At 50.4% G+C, this 16774-nt stretch overlaps 7 protein-coding genes across 7 annotated transcripts; 2 read left to right on the forward strand and 5 right to left on the reverse strand.

Annotated features, from left to right (window-relative positions):
* Positions 1-392: 392 nt before the first annotated feature.
* N7511_005903 (WD40 repeat domain-containing protein) lies at positions 393-2398 on the reverse strand (the record flags this gene model as incomplete). Its single annotated transcript, XM_057128280.1, has 4 exons — positions 393-544; positions 611-1472; positions 1526-2014; positions 2075-2398. The coding sequence occupies 4 exons, from the start codon at positions 2396-2398 to the stop codon at positions 393-395; spliced, it is 1827 nt and encodes a 608-aa protein (XP_056984797.1).
* Positions 2399-2848: 450 nt separating this feature from the next.
* N7511_005904 (STIMATE family protein) lies at positions 2849-3957 on the reverse strand (the record flags this gene model as incomplete). Its single annotated transcript, XM_057128281.1, has 2 exons — positions 2849-3487; positions 3541-3957. 2 exons carry the CDS (start codon positions 3955-3957, stop codon positions 2849-2851), a joined length of 1056 nt encoding a protein of 351 aa, XP_056984798.1.
* Positions 3958-4781: 824 nt separating this feature from the next.
* On the reverse strand, positions 4782-5571 carry N7511_005905 (putative pre-mRNA branch site protein p14; the record flags this gene model as incomplete). Its single annotated transcript, XM_057128282.1, has 5 exons — positions 4782-4980; positions 5050-5177; positions 5234-5290; positions 5424-5447; positions 5540-5571. 5 exons carry the CDS (start codon positions 5569-5571, stop codon positions 4880-4882), a joined length of 342 nt encoding a protein of 113 aa, XP_056984799.1. The 3' UTR covers positions 4782-4879.
* A 488-nt stretch (positions 5572-6059) lies between these two features.
* On the reverse strand, positions 6060-6487 carry N7511_005906 (uncharacterized protein; the record flags this gene model as incomplete). The annotated part of the gene is made up of 2 exons (XM_057128283.1): positions 6060-6344; positions 6386-6487. 2 exons carry the CDS (start codon positions 6485-6487, stop codon positions 6060-6062), a joined length of 387 nt encoding a protein of 128 aa, XP_056984800.1.
* On the forward strand, positions 6456-10691 carry jhd1 ([Histone H3]-lysine-36 demethylase; the record flags this gene model as incomplete). The annotated part of the gene is made up of 2 exons (XM_057128284.1): positions 6456-9749; positions 9810-10691. 2 exons carry the CDS (start codon positions 6456-6458, stop codon positions 10689-10691), a joined length of 4176 nt encoding a protein of 1391 aa, XP_056984801.1.
* A 1531-nt stretch (positions 10692-12222) lies between these two features.
* On the reverse strand, positions 12223-12927 carry N7511_005908 (uncharacterized protein; the record flags this gene model as incomplete). The annotated part of the gene is made up of 2 exons (XM_057128285.1): positions 12223-12608; positions 12780-12927. 2 exons carry the CDS (start codon positions 12925-12927, stop codon positions 12223-12225), a joined length of 534 nt encoding a protein of 177 aa, XP_056984802.1.
* A 1472-nt stretch (positions 12928-14399) lies between these two features.
* N7511_005909 (uncharacterized protein) lies at positions 14400-16343 on the forward strand (the record flags this gene model as incomplete). Its single annotated transcript, XM_057128286.1, has 2 exons — positions 14400-15486; positions 15541-16343. 2 exons carry the CDS (start codon positions 14400-14402, stop codon positions 16341-16343), a joined length of 1890 nt encoding a protein of 629 aa, XP_056984803.1.
* Between the last annotated feature and the right edge of the window lie 431 nt (positions 16344-16774).

Here is a 16774-nt window from a genome sequence, read left to right on the forward strand (position 1 = left end):
CGACTTGCATGTGATGTGGCGTGTTACCTGGCTTTCCTGATGATATTTTCTCTCCATTCCTGATTCCCTTTGCCTGGTCTTTTTGATCTCTGGTTTTGGTTGGCGTTTGCGTGCTTGTTCATCTTTGCTAGACACTTATCAACAATTACACTTTTCTTCTTTGGTGCTATAGATCCTTTTCGGTGTTTTGATGGTCCCTTGAGGATTGAGGTATGGATTTGGATTAGGGTGCGAACTAGATCAAAGTGACTTGGCAAGTCATACAATGAGACCACTTGGACATGTCAATCTCTAGTTTATGCTAGCGAAAAATCTACAATGGTACACCTAAGCACCACGAAATAATGACAAAACATGAAGATATATTTTAGATTACATATAAAATGCAAAATCTACCCCCGAATCTCCCACATACGGATATTGCCCTGCTCATTAGCAACAGCCAACTGCTCAGAGTTAGGCGAGATTGCCACAGACGAAATCCGACCAAGAGGCGTGTTGGACGTAGGCCAGTTACGGTAAACCGTGCAAGTAGGAAGGTGAACTAGAGCACCAGTTAGCAACTCGATCTAAGGCCACTTAAATAGATGAGGGAGAAACAAAAACATACCAAGTCTGAGAGCATCACGCTTCCACCGACTAGCCATCACCATCATCTGCCCATCAGGCGCGAAGACAAGGTGACTGATAGGTGTAGTAAGCTGATCCAAGATACGTGCAGGCGTAGGCGCACGCGGAATTCCAACTTGAGCAGCAGCCTCGCGCTCCGCAGCAGAAGCATTGGCGTAGGCAGTCGCCCATTCCCGTCGGTCGTAGATATTGACAACACCACTGGAAGAACCGATGGCAATCCAGCGATCTCCGCCGAAATGGGCACGGCCGGATCGTCCGCCCAGAGCGAGCACTGTTGTGCCCACTGCACCGGCGTCAACCCAGCGTGCGACGACGCGACCAATCCGGCCGTCCCATTCTGATACTTCTCCGTTCTTGCTTGCTACTGTCATACCCTCGCCGTCGGACCACCAGGCGAAATCGGCTACACCACCGCGGCCATCGACGCGCACTTGCGCTATCCATTGCGCTGTGTTTGCGTCTAGGACGTTGATTAGACCGCCTCCTTTGCGGGATGTACCGACGAGGCCGATATACCGGCCGCAAGGGGAGAGCTTGAAGCGTTCCATGGATTTTTGTTCTTGTTTGCGGTCTGAGGTGCCGTTGACTTTGTCGACTTTGCCGGTGTCCAGGTCCCAGATGTGGAAGTAGCGGCGGCGTCCGGACGCGAAGATTTTGTTGCCTGTTGGTGGGGCGAAGGCTGACGTGTGGATTGGTGTGCGCTTGATGTGCAGGGAGGTTAAGAGCGGGTTTGGTGCAGGTGCGGAGGGGGAGATGTGGTGCAGGAAGAGGGTCGAGGCTGGCCCAGAGGAGAGCAGGAGGGGGTAGTGGGGGTGGAAGGTCAGAGAGTCGACAGAGGACTGCAAGATGTTAGTTTGGATCTAGTTGTCAGGTCTGAGATTGAGGTGCTTACCGGTTGGGATTTGCCAACGTCCTTCAGTCTCTGAATGTCGAGAACCTCTTGTCGCAACTTGCGCTTGCCGCCTGACTTTGCGTTGTCTTCTATGCGGGTTAGGTCGGAGGCGTTCTGGAGGAGCTTGGCCAAGGGCTGCATAGACAGCTGCTCGTTCTCATCGTCTGACTCGATATCGCTTTCCGAGTCCGAGTCGGTCTTACGGCGCTTCGGTGCCAGCTCGGGGGTAGCCCACTCGGGTGTTGGGTGAAGTTGCTCGAATTGCCTGCGCAGGCGACGGATATATTCCTTGCCGCTAACCACATCTTCTGATTCGGTGGTGCGCAGTTTGCGCAGGCGGGCCTGGCTTGCTAGCGATACGGCGAGGCGGTCGTCATCACTATCGTACCACACGGCGGGCTCGGCCTCTTCCTCCTCTTCTTCAGCATCCGAGGCCTCGGAGGGAATGATGTCTGTTGTTGTGGGAGCACCGGAGTCGAGGAAGAAAAGCTAGATCAAATGAAGTGTTAGTTTATAGTTTTGATGGTTTGAAGTGTGTAAATCGCATACGTCTGAATCGGCCATTCCATCAATGGCTTCTTGGTCCTCCTCATCCTCCTCAGCGCCGCTCTCATCGTCGCTATGCAAAGTGAGAGCCATGCCGGCCTCACGGGCTTGTTGGTTCTTCAATGCGCCCATGAACCCCTCATCGTCGCCGAACAGCATGCGCTCAAGCTTCTTCTCGGCCTCATCCTTCTCAGGCTCGCTCTCCTCGTCAGAACTTGTCTCATCATTCATATCGACATCTAAATCTTCCGGGTGGAACTTGGCTGTCTCGAGCGGGGACTGCTTGGTCGACCGCTTCGTCTTTTCCTTCAGCCCTGTTTTAGGCATGATGGCGGGTATGCAAAGCACTGCAATTTCAACGCAAGTACTTTCAGGGTCCGCCAGATGAAAATAGTTGGATACAATTAAGCAATTGTAAGCCGTCGACAATCCTGAGGCGGAGCTAGAATATTTTTCTTCTTTGATTTTTCCGATTGTGGCAGAATAGAGCGGTGTAGAAAGCGGTATATGGACTTGCATTTCGTAACATCTATATCAATGCGATCAGCTTTAATCGACTGATAGTGTGGTTTAACTCTGAATTACTTGTTCTTCTAACCAGATTGTGCGAGCCAAGATTGAAAATATAGCTCAGACACTCGGTCGGGTTATTGATATAAGAAAAACTAAACTCAGATTCGTATTCGAGCAAATCGTATACACGTTCAAAGTCATAAAAAGATGTGTAAAGAAGTCAATATTCAAACTCCAGAGCACAGGCATATTGAAGCAAGCTATTTAAGTGTGTGTAGCACTAGACTTTGAGTCAGGGTCAACACGACTACTGCTCGAGCTAGGGGGTTCATATGGAGGAACAGGTGAATGGTCCTCCGTAAGTTGGTGCTCCGATTCCTTCACCGTATGCATAGTAGCCTTTGGTTTTGAAAGTATTGGCGTTTCATCATCCGAGTCGGTGGAATATGACTCGTCCAGACCATCAAGAAGGGCCTCCCGGCGCTGAGCATCGTCGGATGTGCTCCCTTCTGCGCTCGAGTCATCGGTCGTGTACATGCCGTGCGAGATCGGTTTCTTGATAAATATATCGATGATGTAGTATTGAATCGCGTTCATGATGACTGGGAAAAGAAGCATCACGAAGAATATTTGGACGGCTGTGTTTCCCTCTGTCCATCGTAAGGCCCAGTCGCCGAACTTGACGATGAAAGGCAAGAGTTGGATGAGGAAGAAGACGCATATTTTCATGCTAAACAACCCCATAAAGTAGATAATGGACTGTTTGAGCCACCATGTCGCGCGCGGAGGATGGCCGTAGTTTCCTGATTCTATTGATTCTGGCGGATTGGCGAGTATTGTGTAAGAGGCGAAATAGTTGAGAACACGGAGAATAAGGATCAGAATCGGGATACCGAGAGTAGTCTGTTGAAACGGGTTAATTTGCAGTCCTTGAGATCGGCAATATCAGAACTCACGTCAATACCCAAGTTGAGCAGGTAGAATGAGCAGGGATTCGGCTTATACTGTTTCTGTATCTCAAGCTGGCCAGCCGAAAACATAGACATAAGCAGGTTGGCCATGTGAAGCATCACCGACCCAAACACCTGCTTTGATACATCAAAGGACCACACCTTGAGTGGTCGCTGTGGTCGTTCTCTCCACCTTTTGAAGACCAGAGATAATAGCGCAAGTCCTCCGAGCGCAACCTGCACAAATACCGAGAACGGACCGAGCAGCTTGCATTCACCTCCTCCCTCGTCTGGGTCCTCTGCCGGGGTTGTTCCATGATACAATAGTGTGTGCATGCTTGATGGTGTTGGAGAGGCGAGACTGGTGGTAGCGATGAGTGCGGAGGTGGCTATCGTAGCCAGGGCAGCAGTCGCGTCTTCCATCGTTTCTCAGCCAAAAGGAAGGTGGCGGGGGATTTCAAACGGAATGCGTCATGTGCAGAAACCAGGGTCGGATAAGGGTCCAGCTAGCGCCTAGGCTTAAGGCAAGTGACTAGGTGTCACACGCGTGCCCTCGACGTGAAACTGAAAGCGCAAGGGGGTCAATATAGAAATCACGTATAAAGGAAAAGATGTCCAGGAACTATTGCCAGTGTGGAGGTGAAGTGAGGTTACAGCGCCTTGGGGGCGGTGGCAGCCCTGGAAGTCCCCGCAGCGGGATGAGGCTGATGGTTTCCTCTAGTTTCATGGCCTTGGCAATCTTGAATGCACTTCGTAGGCTGCTGTTTTGGCCCCAAGAGTGCTGCCTTCGCTTCATGTCGCCTACTGAGTCTGGTTCTGCATGAAGGTGGGTACAATTACCCCAGTGCTGCAACCGCCTTACGTATTGAGACCCTGATTTACACATCCACCAAGGCTTCGGGACAGCTCAACTTGACAGCTTGACAGCCCACATACGGTTTTCAATCTTTCATCCTGGCAATGAGAGCTCGAAGCTGCGGGAACTGAATGGAGTTGACCTTCTCACAGATGGGCCGTCTGTCTCCCAACCTTGGAAGCAAGCTGTCCACTGGAAAGCTCCCGATGTAAGGTGGTAGAGCAAAGAGGGTCGGATTGGAGAAAGAATAATAGTTAAGTAAGAAGAATAAACAGAGAAGAAATCAAGTCTCGCGGGGTGTGTTTTTCGCATCAATCTGGTTTATTACATGGCCAGAGCCCGCCTCCCACCATACCCTCTGAAAATAGAAAAGAAACCCAGGGAATAGAACGCCAGAAACCCCTCAACCAAGCCGCAATCGAGTATAGTCGTTGCAACACCATGCGCAGCGAAATGCGAGCAGGGCATCATGAGAAGAAAGTCGTCACATCATTCTATCCCGTGTTGCTGTTTGAGCCGTTCTAGGTTATCTTGCCTCTCCGAGATGTCCTCTTTCGTGCGCAGCATCTTCTCTGGTTGGTGGTACAATACTTAAAGTCCGAGAGTCAGTTATCTCTGTGTGGTCGTTGATATTCCCATGACCAATGTGTAACACGTACCGACCAAGTAACGGTTCTGGAAATTGAAACCGTTCAGCTTATCGCATGCCTGTTTGGCGTCGTGAACGTCCTCGTATACCACAAATGCGGTGCCCTTGGAGTTGTTGGCGATACCCTGGCGAATTTGGCTGCAAGTAAAAAGTGTTAGATGTGGAGCTGGGAAACGAGATCGGGGACATATTACCGAATAGGACCAAATTTTCCGAAGAGGTCAAACAGCTGTTCTGCTGTTACGTTGTAGCTGATGGCAGAAGGTTAGCGATTGTTAACACAGTTTGATCACGATCTGATCAAGATTGTAGACGACAGGCTGTAGGGCTGAAATCTGGCGGAGGACCACGCCGGAGGAAAGCGGTGATTGACGGAGCACTCACTTGAGGTTCTTGGCGAAGAGAATCCTGTGAAGACGAGACTCAGGTTAGCAGCTATTCCATGCGCAATAGTTGGCATGCCGGGTTCGGGAGGGGCATGAAAAAGTGACCTCACGTACCGATTGGCTTCGGGGGCGAGCTTGCGGCTCATCCTCAGGGTGAAAAAGATGTGAAATAGATGTTTAATGAGAGTAGAGAGAAAAGATACGCAAGGTATCGATTGGTGTTAGAATAAGAGAGAGGAGCAGACGAGAACGACGCAAGAACGAACCACGAGGTTTGGCTTGGCGCTTACTTATCCCGGTTAGTGGCAGTTGTGGCTGACCATACGTGACAGGTCATGTGACTGATTCAGCGTGTGGAAGCCGCCGAATCCGGCACGTGATGGTATCGGACCGTATTGACAGGCTCTCGGCGCAATAGCTTGGTTAAATCGAAGATTTGAACGGGTGGACTTGGTAACAAAAGTCATCAGAATAGCAAATGATATCTGATTATCCTCACTAATCTCTTTCTAAGAGCTTCCCTACAGCTTGGGGATGTAGCGTTGAAGGCGGACCGCGTACATACCAAAGTTGCTACTCTACTCGGCTCCCGCTTCCTCCTTCAACACCGCGCGCTCACATCTCGTCTGGCGCTTTATCCATTGGAATACTCGTCACTTCTGATCCAGTTGGCAGGAATCGATTCCTGGCTACTGGATTTCATCTCACCTTCTTCCCTACCTGCCCGCAGGTTGCGGCGCGACTCCCGGCGCCTTTGTCCTCCCGCTCGAAACCCCCTCAACGCACCACTCCGCGACTCGACCTCGTCGAACACTTTCTTCGCCCTCAATCCTACATCGATATCAGTCTTCATCTCGCGATCGGTCTCCCCTGCGCATGTGCTTCTGCCAGGAATGACATTCCCTTCTGCGATCTCTCGCTAGCCTGTGTGGTCTGCATCCCCGCTTTGCACCCACCTACCGCAAGCGCAACTTTTCGCACCTCCGATCCTTCATCCTCCCTCTGACTGATACAATCCTGGGCCGCGAAGATGATGAGCGCGGCCTCATTCGCGAGCCCCATCGGTGGTCGTCCGCCGCAGTACCGCACTCCGTCCCCTCCATTACGTGCAGTCGAACCTATCACTCCATCCACAACCACCGAAATCCATTCCGCCTTGACCGGCCGCAGTGGCCCTCGAGCTGCAAGCCTTGATTTCGACCAACGTACCTCAATTTCGAACCGAAACGCCACTGAAAACAATCCACAACCTCGGACAGGCCACGGTCGATCAAACTCGACCATCGACACGCTTGCGACGATCGCTCTCGCAACGAGTCCCACCTTCGCACCCCTCCCCCCGAATCCGCCCTCTCCCAGCTTCCGATCAGCCGTACCATTATTTCCTCATGAATCTATTGACTCCGACAGGCCGGCTAAGCGTGCACGGTCGGCAAGAAATCCTCCGGGAAACCCACATCCTATATTTGACAGTATGACAACGGATGCGGAGCTTCTTCTCAACCTCGCGCGGCCCACAAACTTTCACCCAAGTGATTCGACGAAGCGAGTCAGCATTGATGAGTCTTGCCATACCGCCGGCGACGCGATTCGTCAAGCTCGAGTGGGGTTTGCTACCAATGGATATCAGGGACATGGTGACCGGAAAGGCGATGATGCTGAAGATCACGTTCCCACATCCCGGATGCGCTCACGTTCAGACGGATCAGCCTTCATCTCCCGTCCTGTGATCCGTGGTATTCGACCAACTACCAGTGCAGGCACCCTCCCGCCTATTGTCTGGGAAGATGAAAACGAAGGCAATACCTGGCATGCGCCGTCTGATACAACCCACACAGGCCATTTGGAGCTCAAGTTGACCGGTGCAAATGAATCTCGGGTTCCAAAGTCATTACCTGTGCCGTTGAAAATGGAAGAGGAGGAAAGTGAAACCACACAAGCAAGCTGTGCTGCATGCCATATGGTTCGCATTCCAGTCGAAACCGAAGAACAAGAGGAAGACACATGGATCGGCTGTGATGGATGCAAACGATGGTTCCATATCGTTTGCGCCGGCTTTAAGAGCGACCGGGAAGTTCGTACCGTTGATAAATTTATTTGTCAACCGTGCCGATCAACCCATGGCCAAACAACATTTGTGCGCAAATCCTCGCGGGCTCGCACAGCTATTGACTACGCAGGTCTCAATCAGGGCCTTGTCAAGGCGGCCAGCGACTCTCTGGAGCATCACTACCTCGAGCCCATTCGACAAGGCAAGATTCGCTTTCAGCCAGAGAGTTTTCCTCGCATGAAGCCCGAGTTGGTTACTGCAGAATATTTCGAAAGAGGAAATGGATGGACGGAACCAATTGTAATCCCCGCTTGCTGGAACACCACTGAGTCCGTTTCCCAGGGGATACCGGATTTCGAATCTCTGGTCGAGGAAGCTGTGTCCCAAGAGATGTTTGATGAGCTACTCGACAATCACCCAAGACAGGATACCCACATTGAAGAAATAGGAGATTGTGGCCAAGATCTCTTGGACATGGTCATTCCTAAAGGTCTCACTGTTCGTGCCGTCGCCGAGCTTTACGGTCCTGAAGAAAGAGTTGAGGTCATCGATGTCAAGTCTCAACAAGGAGAAGACAAGAGGTGGAACATGCAACAATGGGCCGACTACTACGAGAGCACAGAGCTCGACAAACCGGTCAGAAATGTCATCAGTCTCGAGGTATCCCAAAGCAGACTGGGAAGACTCATCAAGCGTCCCAAGGTTGTTCGTGACTTGGATCTGCAGGATTCTGTATGGCCAGAAGAACTACAAGCCGTCGGCGACTATCCCAAGGTTCAGTTCTACTGCCTAATGTCTGTCGCTGACTGCTATACTGACTTCCACATCGACTTCGGCGGATCTTCAGTCTACTATCATATTTTAAAGGGCAAGAAGACTTTCTTCTTCATTCCTCCCAAGGACAAACACCTCAAGAAATATGAAGAGTGGTGTAACTCTCCTGCCCAGGATTCAATCTTCCTTGGCAATCAAACCAAGGAATGCTACCGCGTGGATCTATCGGAAGGAGACACTATGCTGATTCCGTCCGGCTGGATTCATGCAGTCTGGACTCCGGAAAATAGCTTGGTCATTGGGGGAAATTTCTTGACCAGACTAAACTACGGGATGCAAATCAAGATTCTTGGCATTGAAAAGGACACGAAAGTGCCCAGGAAATTCCGATACCCCTTTTTCCAAAGGATCCAATGGTATACAGCTTTGAAATATTTGGAAGATGACCCTATTCCGCCGCATGTGGTGAATTCTTTTATCCATGATGAGCACTATCGATTCCACCGTCAGCATCCAATTTACTATGAATTCGGAGAGCGTGCCAACCAGGAGCCACCTGGCTCTTCCCATCATAATGCCCGATTCTATTCACAAGCGGAGTTGGAAGGTCTGCCTGAGCTGACTCGGTATCTGCTGCGGACTGCGCTTATTGCAGGCGGCTATACTGTCGACGGGGGAGTCACCATAGATGCTCGCAACGCGGTCAGACGTTCTATTCCCAGGGTTATTGGAGATCCCGTGGATGTTATCAGACAATTCGGAATGTGGGTTGCATGGAAACGTGGTAACGAGAAAGCACCACTCTGGACTAGGCCTGGTGTTATTGAAAGCAACCCCAAGGTTTCACTCGCGGAGAAGAAGCCGGCAGGTCGACCCAGCCGCCGATCGGACCGCAATGTCGATAACCAGCGTACCTATGCCGAAAGACAAGCGGTTCAATGGCCCTCGGATGAAGTCTCTGTGACTCCAAATCCCGCGCTCGGCAGCGGTCTTTATGTGCCATCAGATGGACCATCAGACGAAAGCTCAACACCCCTGCCGTTCAGTCATGCTCCAGACACCGCCATGAAAGAGCTTGCTGCCTCCAAACCCCGGGTGGTGCAACGAGGTTCTGGTCTTGGTCCAAAGCGCGTCGCCTGTGATGCATGTCGCAAGCGACGGATTCGATGCCGTCACAAGGATGAGCCTGGTGACATGATGCTCAATGGACAGGTCACAGCCACTACATTCACGCCTGGCTCTGGGGTGAGCACACCATCTTCCCTTGCCCAGGATGCAGTCTCTGCGCTGAACTCTTTGGCGGCGATTGCATCTCAGACCGGATTTCAGAGTAACAATCCTCTTGTCGACATGGATCGATTTGAGAACTCTGCCAGATTCCAATCTGCGGCGATGGGTAACTCCACGATGGCTGCTAACCGACTCATGGATTTGAGCCCTGATGGAACTGGTGGAAAGAAGGGTCGCAGCAAGGCGTGCGATGATTGTCGGAAAAGCAAGGTATTTTCTTCCTCCTGTAGAATGAGGTCTATTCAATCGCACCTGCTAACATGAAACTAGCGTCGTTGCATTCACGATGAATATGGCCGTATAGATCCCGTCAAGGCCCAAGAACGTTCTAAACCTCGTGCGAATGCTTCCGCCAAGCGAGCGCGTCCTGCTGAAGATGATGGAGTACCTGCATCGGCCAAGAAAACAAAGCAAGAGAGCACATCACCTACCACACGACCGGCTGTCTTCTATAGTCATGATGTCGAGGGACCAATTAGGCAACCAAACTTCACAGATGCTTATGATCAGGAACCAAGCAACCCTGCCGACCAAAGCAATCCACAACTCAAATCAGACGAGGGGCCTCGCGGTGAGGCTTTGTATGCGTCACCGCCTACTTTCCAACCCGACTCTGGGGATGCAAAGGATCTGAACTCCATCTCGGTGTCGTCGTCTAAGCCAACCACGTCATTGGTCTCGCCGCCCACTTCGCTGGCCGACGAAATCGATGGGATGCAAGAGGGAGATGCTGTTCAATCCGTGGAAGGTGAAACATCTACTGCAATTCACACACCGAATTCCAGTTCTCGGCATTCCTCTCGCCAGCCTCGACACGTTGATCGATATGCGCCTGACATGACTTCCTCTCGGGCATCCAAACCCGTCGGGCGAGCAACTTCTTCCACAATCGGTGTACGCAAGACAACCCCTGCTCCCCCACCGTCAACAAGAAAGCTTTCGTCGCGCCCTTCTTCATCCCATGCGAAGAAGAGCTCTCCAATGTACGAAAAGCATTTTCACCGCCACGCCCCCACCTCGCTGTCCCCTCGTCAGCACAAGCATACCCAGCATATCACCGGAGATGAAGACGCAGACGAGGAAAGTCTTCGTTTAATACGAGAGCTTCAGGAACAGGAGTTTGGTCTGCGGAAACGCTCCACGCGCGTTTAACTTGACGTGACTATCTATCGCTAGCAGGACTCCAGGTCACAGAAAGCAGGGGACGATCTTTGCTTACTTTTTTTCTTTCCTTTTTTTTCTCTCTTCTTCTTTTCGGTCAAGGCAATGGATTACTAGGGGTATCAATTTACCAAGGATTGGGAAGGAGATTCGGTGTTTTCTATGGTGACTTTTTTCATGTTATTTGAGTTTGGCGTTATCGAGTCTGGAAGACTGGGGAGTTTTGCTTTTTGATATCAATGCTTTTTTGCATCAGGTTCATTTTCTTTATTTGATCCGGCTTTTTTTTGCCTTGCTGTGTGATTCCAACTTCTTTTTTTTTTTCACTCTGGTCTAGTCCATTCCTTATTCCATTCCATATTCTCTGGATTCTGTGTTTCTTTTCCTGCGATTCCTCCACAACCAACCCTTTGCTTGCTAATGGGTGTTGGGCCTTCTTTTTTGAGCCTTGGGATGCGTTGCGTATAGCCACCTGGCGTTTTCTGTTTCGTATTTGTGCTTCATTTGTTTGATATAATCTTCTTTCTTGCCAACCCTCACCCATATACCATGTCGAATACCGGGTTGTGTAGTAATTGAATGCTAGGCTTTCTATGGAATCACACGTATTCACAGTAGAAGCCTTTATCGACCACCGTCAGCCGTAAACATATAATCGCTACATAACCAAATCGGAAGGGTGAAACCAGCCAATTGGCCGAACCCCTCGGGACGTTGAGACATGCTTTGGGATCTCGGCTCAGCCCATGGTTCGCTGATCTCGGCTGAATCTGGGCGCTAAGCCGCATTTGGCTTCTCTCAGATCCATGGCCCCACTTAGGATCTCTCCCTGGGAGCCACAGTACCAGCTCAGCACGCTGTATCTTCCCTCGGATGCTTGAGTATAAGCATTGACGAGGGCTTGAGTCTCTACTCGGTGTCACATCTTGTCGAATGCCGTTTGGAAACAGATCCCAGCTCAAATGTGGCCCCAGTCGTCGAGGTATGTGTATAGTAGGAAAAAGCAACCTACTGTAGACTTGGGGGCTATCGTGGGATGTCTATCGTGGGATGTCTCTTACTTATGACTCATCGAGTAATAGTCCTTTGCGGAAAACCCGGTTGATCGATCTTTCATGTGAGGTACTGTAAACTGATCAAGCAGGCATACGTAAGGCTTGGGATGCTTTGCTTGCTTGGCACGGATCTCTAAATATAGAATAGCAGCGCGATGACGGTGAGAACCAAAAGGAGACGACTCAAAACAGAACAAGATAGCAGAAGAAAGAAGGGCGAAGTTCCCCATTTCCATATCTAAGCCTCATCAGGCAACCCTGGACCTTGGCCGGATGCCCAACATGGCAGATTACCCCAGACACACGAGGTATCACATGCGCAACATTCTTTCGGAAAATAAATCAAGATACAGTAGACAGGACCGCGTCTCCTGGCCAGCACATACATAGCCAAGACCTAACTACTGCAAACCCCCGACTCGACTCGTAAGCACATCCCGCCCCCAACTCTGCCCGCCCGTACTCGCTTAGCTGAGCACCGACTGAGTGGCTGGTTCGATGGTCCGCAGAGTCAGCGAGATTGTGTCTGTCATGTCGGCCGCCGAAGTACTCCAAAGGAGGGAATACAAGCCATCTGTGCCGGTCGATTTGGCATAAAAGTTGGCCCCACTTACGCTGACGAGGACATAATTGCCGTATAAAGACCACACATCGGTGAGTTTACCGGATCGTGCCGCGTCAGAGGTGCCGGTGAAGCTGACCGGGTTGGATGTAGAGCCCTGAGCCAGGTAGATCAAGTTGGTGGTAAAGGGGGCAGAGCTGGTCACGGTGGTGGTGTCGGACCCGGGATGGGCTACCCAGGTGCTGGACGAACTGTCGGAAGAGGTGACTGTGGAAGCATTAGAGAATGGTTCTTGTCTTTGAGGTCTCTTTGTGAGGGAAGGAGACGATGGGCTTACAGTAGACTTGGGTTAATGCCGAAGTGTCGACTTTGGACGAATCTGCCACTTGAGCAGTGCCTGTATAAGCAACATCAGACAATGCCGACTGAGAGAAGCAAGCTGGAGCCAGATGTATGAAATACCATTTTTGTAGTAGATAGGAAGTCCGCCGATGCCTTCTCCGTACGCATACAGAGTGAAGGAACTAGTCGATTGTCGCGCCTCGAGCGGTTGCGCAGCACAAACCACCACAGAAGCTAGAAACAGACGCATGATAGACAACAAGAGCATTTTGCAGATATCAAGTGCACTAAAGGGAGTGGGATGGATAGCAAGTTCTCAGGAGTTTATGCGCTGCAAGAGTTATAGATCGAGAGGGAGAGCCCGGAGTATAGCAAAACAGATATAAGTGGAGGTAGATAGGCAGACGCTTCGCGCTCGAAAGATATTTCCAATGCAATCTATTTTCGCGTCTGCTAAATTACTTTCTTTTTCCATTACGCACGCGATCAAAGCCCTTTTCTTTTTTTCTTTTTTTCAATCCGGACTGGGACAAGCTGACCTGCCGAGTGACGCGAACTATCACCAGGATCTCACATAGTCAACAAGACCACCATTGATCACTACCAGGGGTTTCCTGGTTGGTTTGGAAATATCAATCTTCCAATCCTAACGATGACATCCTCAATAGCCACCCTTCAAAAGCATACCCTACACCCTCCTCCCAAAGTACGATCCAGAGCACAACTAACGTCAGGCGGAGTCTCACGATGCATGTTCTGCATGAGCGTTAACTCGCAACACTGGCCCAATTCTGCATGCTCACCTGATGACTCCACAAGGGCGACTATGCGGGATTCATGGTGGATACTCAGCTGCTGTACCTTGCACGCCGGAGGCTTGCGCCAGCTCGTATACAGTACAGAGGCTGTAAAGGTACCCCAACACGAAGTTGGACTGGCAGCCACTCGGGGAGATAACTCCGATGCAAGCCATAAAAAGCCAATCGGACGAGTTTCGAGCAAGGAAAAATACACTTTCGGTAATCTCGACGCTCTGTCAAATTCCCGCCATTGGTTCGTGTCTTCTCGGCACTATGAGACGCAGCCCTAGTTTTCTCTCCAAGACTGCCAGCACCTCCAACCTCACTGATACGAAGATGAGATGCAGTCTTCTAAGACACGAGTCAAAGCTCGAGTATCTTTAGCGCTGCTGCAGCCTCAACAATCCCACAACTGAGAAGCATTCCGAGCCGACTATCGTCCCACTCCTTGACTGGATGACTGTATCCTTAGCTGGAAGTAATGCTCCTTTAGTTGCATTAGTATAGAGTCATGGATTTGGGGTTTGGGGCCGGAATTTGTGATCTATCATTGCAATTCGTCCGTTACCTCGTCGTCTGTACTGTAGCTCGACAGCTTGTGTATCTCTCGGCCTTGCGAGCAGGGCTGACGGGCATATCCTAGCGGGCTCCGAATGCAGGTCACCTCGTGAAAGGCAACACGGACCTTGACTCCTGACATGATTGTCCACCTATGTCCGTCTGTGCGGTGCTGAGGGAGTCTTATATATAGCCACACGGCTTAAGTACGGGATATAGCTCTTGGCCTCTGATCAGCAAGACTCGGTCGTTTCCTGACATATTGTGAACTCGTTCTATTTGGTCGATCTTTGCTTTGTGCATTGAGTTTATAGACCTCTCGTCTCATTTCTGTTTGGGGCATCAACTTGCCAGATACCCCAATTGGGTGTACAGAGGAACCATGAAGCTCCAAAATCTTCTCTTCTTTGCATTTGGCTTGACAGCTGCTGCTGCTGCTGCCATCTCTGTTGAAGAAGATGTGGCTGCAGTTGCAAACCATAAGACAACAACTACAGCCTCAACCAAGACAACCTCAACCAAGACAACCTCAACCAAGACAACTAAAACAAAGACAACTACCACAACTACAAGCACCAGCACCAGCACCAGCACCAGCACCAGCACCAAGACCAAGACCAAGACCAAAACTACAACCACCAAGGTCAGCAAGCCCACAGGAACTCCCTGTGCCGGCAACAAAGCCAGCAACAGATCCAAATGGTGCAAGTACGACACCAGCACCGACTACACTGAAGTCGTGCCAGATACAGGCGTAACCCGCGAGTACTGGCTCACTCTTGAGGACCTGACAGCCGCACCAGATGGCTTCAGCCGTCCAGTAATGGCAGTCAACGGGTCCATCCCCGGCCCAACAATTATCGCAGATTGGGGCGATTGGGTCGTTGTGCACGTTACCAACAACTTGCTCACATCCAAGAATGGCACCAGTATTCACTGGCATGGTATTCGTCAGAACTATACCAATGGCCAGGACGGCGTTGTCTCTATTACCCAGTGTCCGACTGCTCCTGGTGATACTATCACCTATAAATGGCGGGCTGTGCAGTATGGTTCTTCGTGGTATCACTCTCATATTGGTCTCCAGGCTTGGGAGGGTGTCTTTGGTGGGATCATTATCAATGGTCCTGCGACGGCTAATTATGATGTTGATCTGGGCAATTTGTTCTTAACGGATTGGTCTCATCAGACAGTTGATGAGCTTTATTCATACGCTCAGACTATCGGTCCGCCAATTCTGGACACTGGGCTGCTGAATGGGACTAACGTCTATGGTAATGGCTCAACGGCAACTGGAGAGCGTTTTACAATGAGATTTGAAAGTGGCACTTCGTACAGACTGCGACTTGTTAATTCTGCTGTTGACACGCACTGGAAGTTTATGATTGACAATCATACTTTGACTGTGATTTCCGCGGACTTTGTGCCAATCAAACCATTCACCACGAACTATCTCAACATCGGAATGGGTATGTTACTGCAAATTCCTACTCCTCGACTTGACAAGTGACTAACTCCTCCAGGCCAACGCTACGATGTGATTGTAACGGCCAATCAACGCAAGGTCGCCGAATCCTTCTGGATGCGTGCCATCCCCCAAGAAGCATGTTCCGAAAACGCCAGCCCAGACAACATCCGGGGGATCGTGCACTACAACAAAAAAGTCAAGGAACCAACAACAAGTCCCTGGTACTTTGCAGACGACGGATGCGTGGACGAGCCCGCCGCCAGCTTGGTCCCCTACGTGCCCAAAAGCGTCTCCGCTGCAGACTGGAGCGATCTGGAGGACGTGACGGTAGGCCGCAACTCGGCGAATCTCTTCCGCTGGTACCTCAACAGCACGTCGATGCAAGTCCTCTGGGAAGACCCGACTCTGCTTCAGGTCTTCAACAACCAGACGGACTACAGTGACACCAGTGGACTGATCAAGCTGCCTAATGCCAATGAGTGGGTGTATCTCATGATCAATACTACCATCCCGGTCACCCACCCCATCCATTTGCATGGGCATGATTTCTTTGTTTTGGCGCAGGGTTCTAATCCTTGGGATGGAAGTGTGAACACTAATAATCCCCCGCGACGAGATACCGCTATGCTTGTTGGTAATGGGTATCTGCTTATTGGCTTTGAGACGGATAACCCTGGGGCTTGGTTGATGCACTGCCATATTGGATGGCATACCGATGAGGGATTTGCCCTGCAGTTCTTGGAGAGGGAGGAGGAGATTGATCCTTTGATTGATTTCGATGCTTTGCAGGATAATTGTGCGGCGTGGAATACTTATGATGTCACTTATAATATTGAACAGGAGGATTCAGGGATCTAATATCTTGCATGATTTTGTTAATGAATATTGTGGAGGCATTCTTTCATACATTTGCAAGTTGATTGTAGACAGTATTAAACACCCCTGTTAAGACGTACGAGTCCCCGTCGTGGCGTTGATGACTTATAACTTATCTCTCAGTTCCAACTCTTAAGTGGCTTACCAGTATTAGTTCTACTAATGATTCTAGGGGCTTTCAAGGGGAATTCTAGGGGATAGTAGCCCGTAGGTGCATTGATTGTTTCGGTATGTACTTATAGGTACCACCAACACACCTGTATTCTATTGACCCAAGGCCAACATGCAATCATAATCCATCAAAACCCCATCCAGTGGCATAACAAACGTCAAAATGTCAAAAATAGAGATACTCCATCCCAATAGGGAGTCATTTATGGCAAGAGATTTCAGGGGTTCACAGCGTCGCCGCC

Source organism: Penicillium nucicola (genome assembly GCF_028828085.1).
Source record: "Penicillium nucicola strain IBT 29836 chromosome Unknown utg000005l, whole genome shotgun sequence".
NCBI classification, from domain to species: Eukaryota; Fungi; Ascomycota; class Eurotiomycetes; order Eurotiales; family Aspergillaceae; genus Penicillium; species Penicillium nucicola.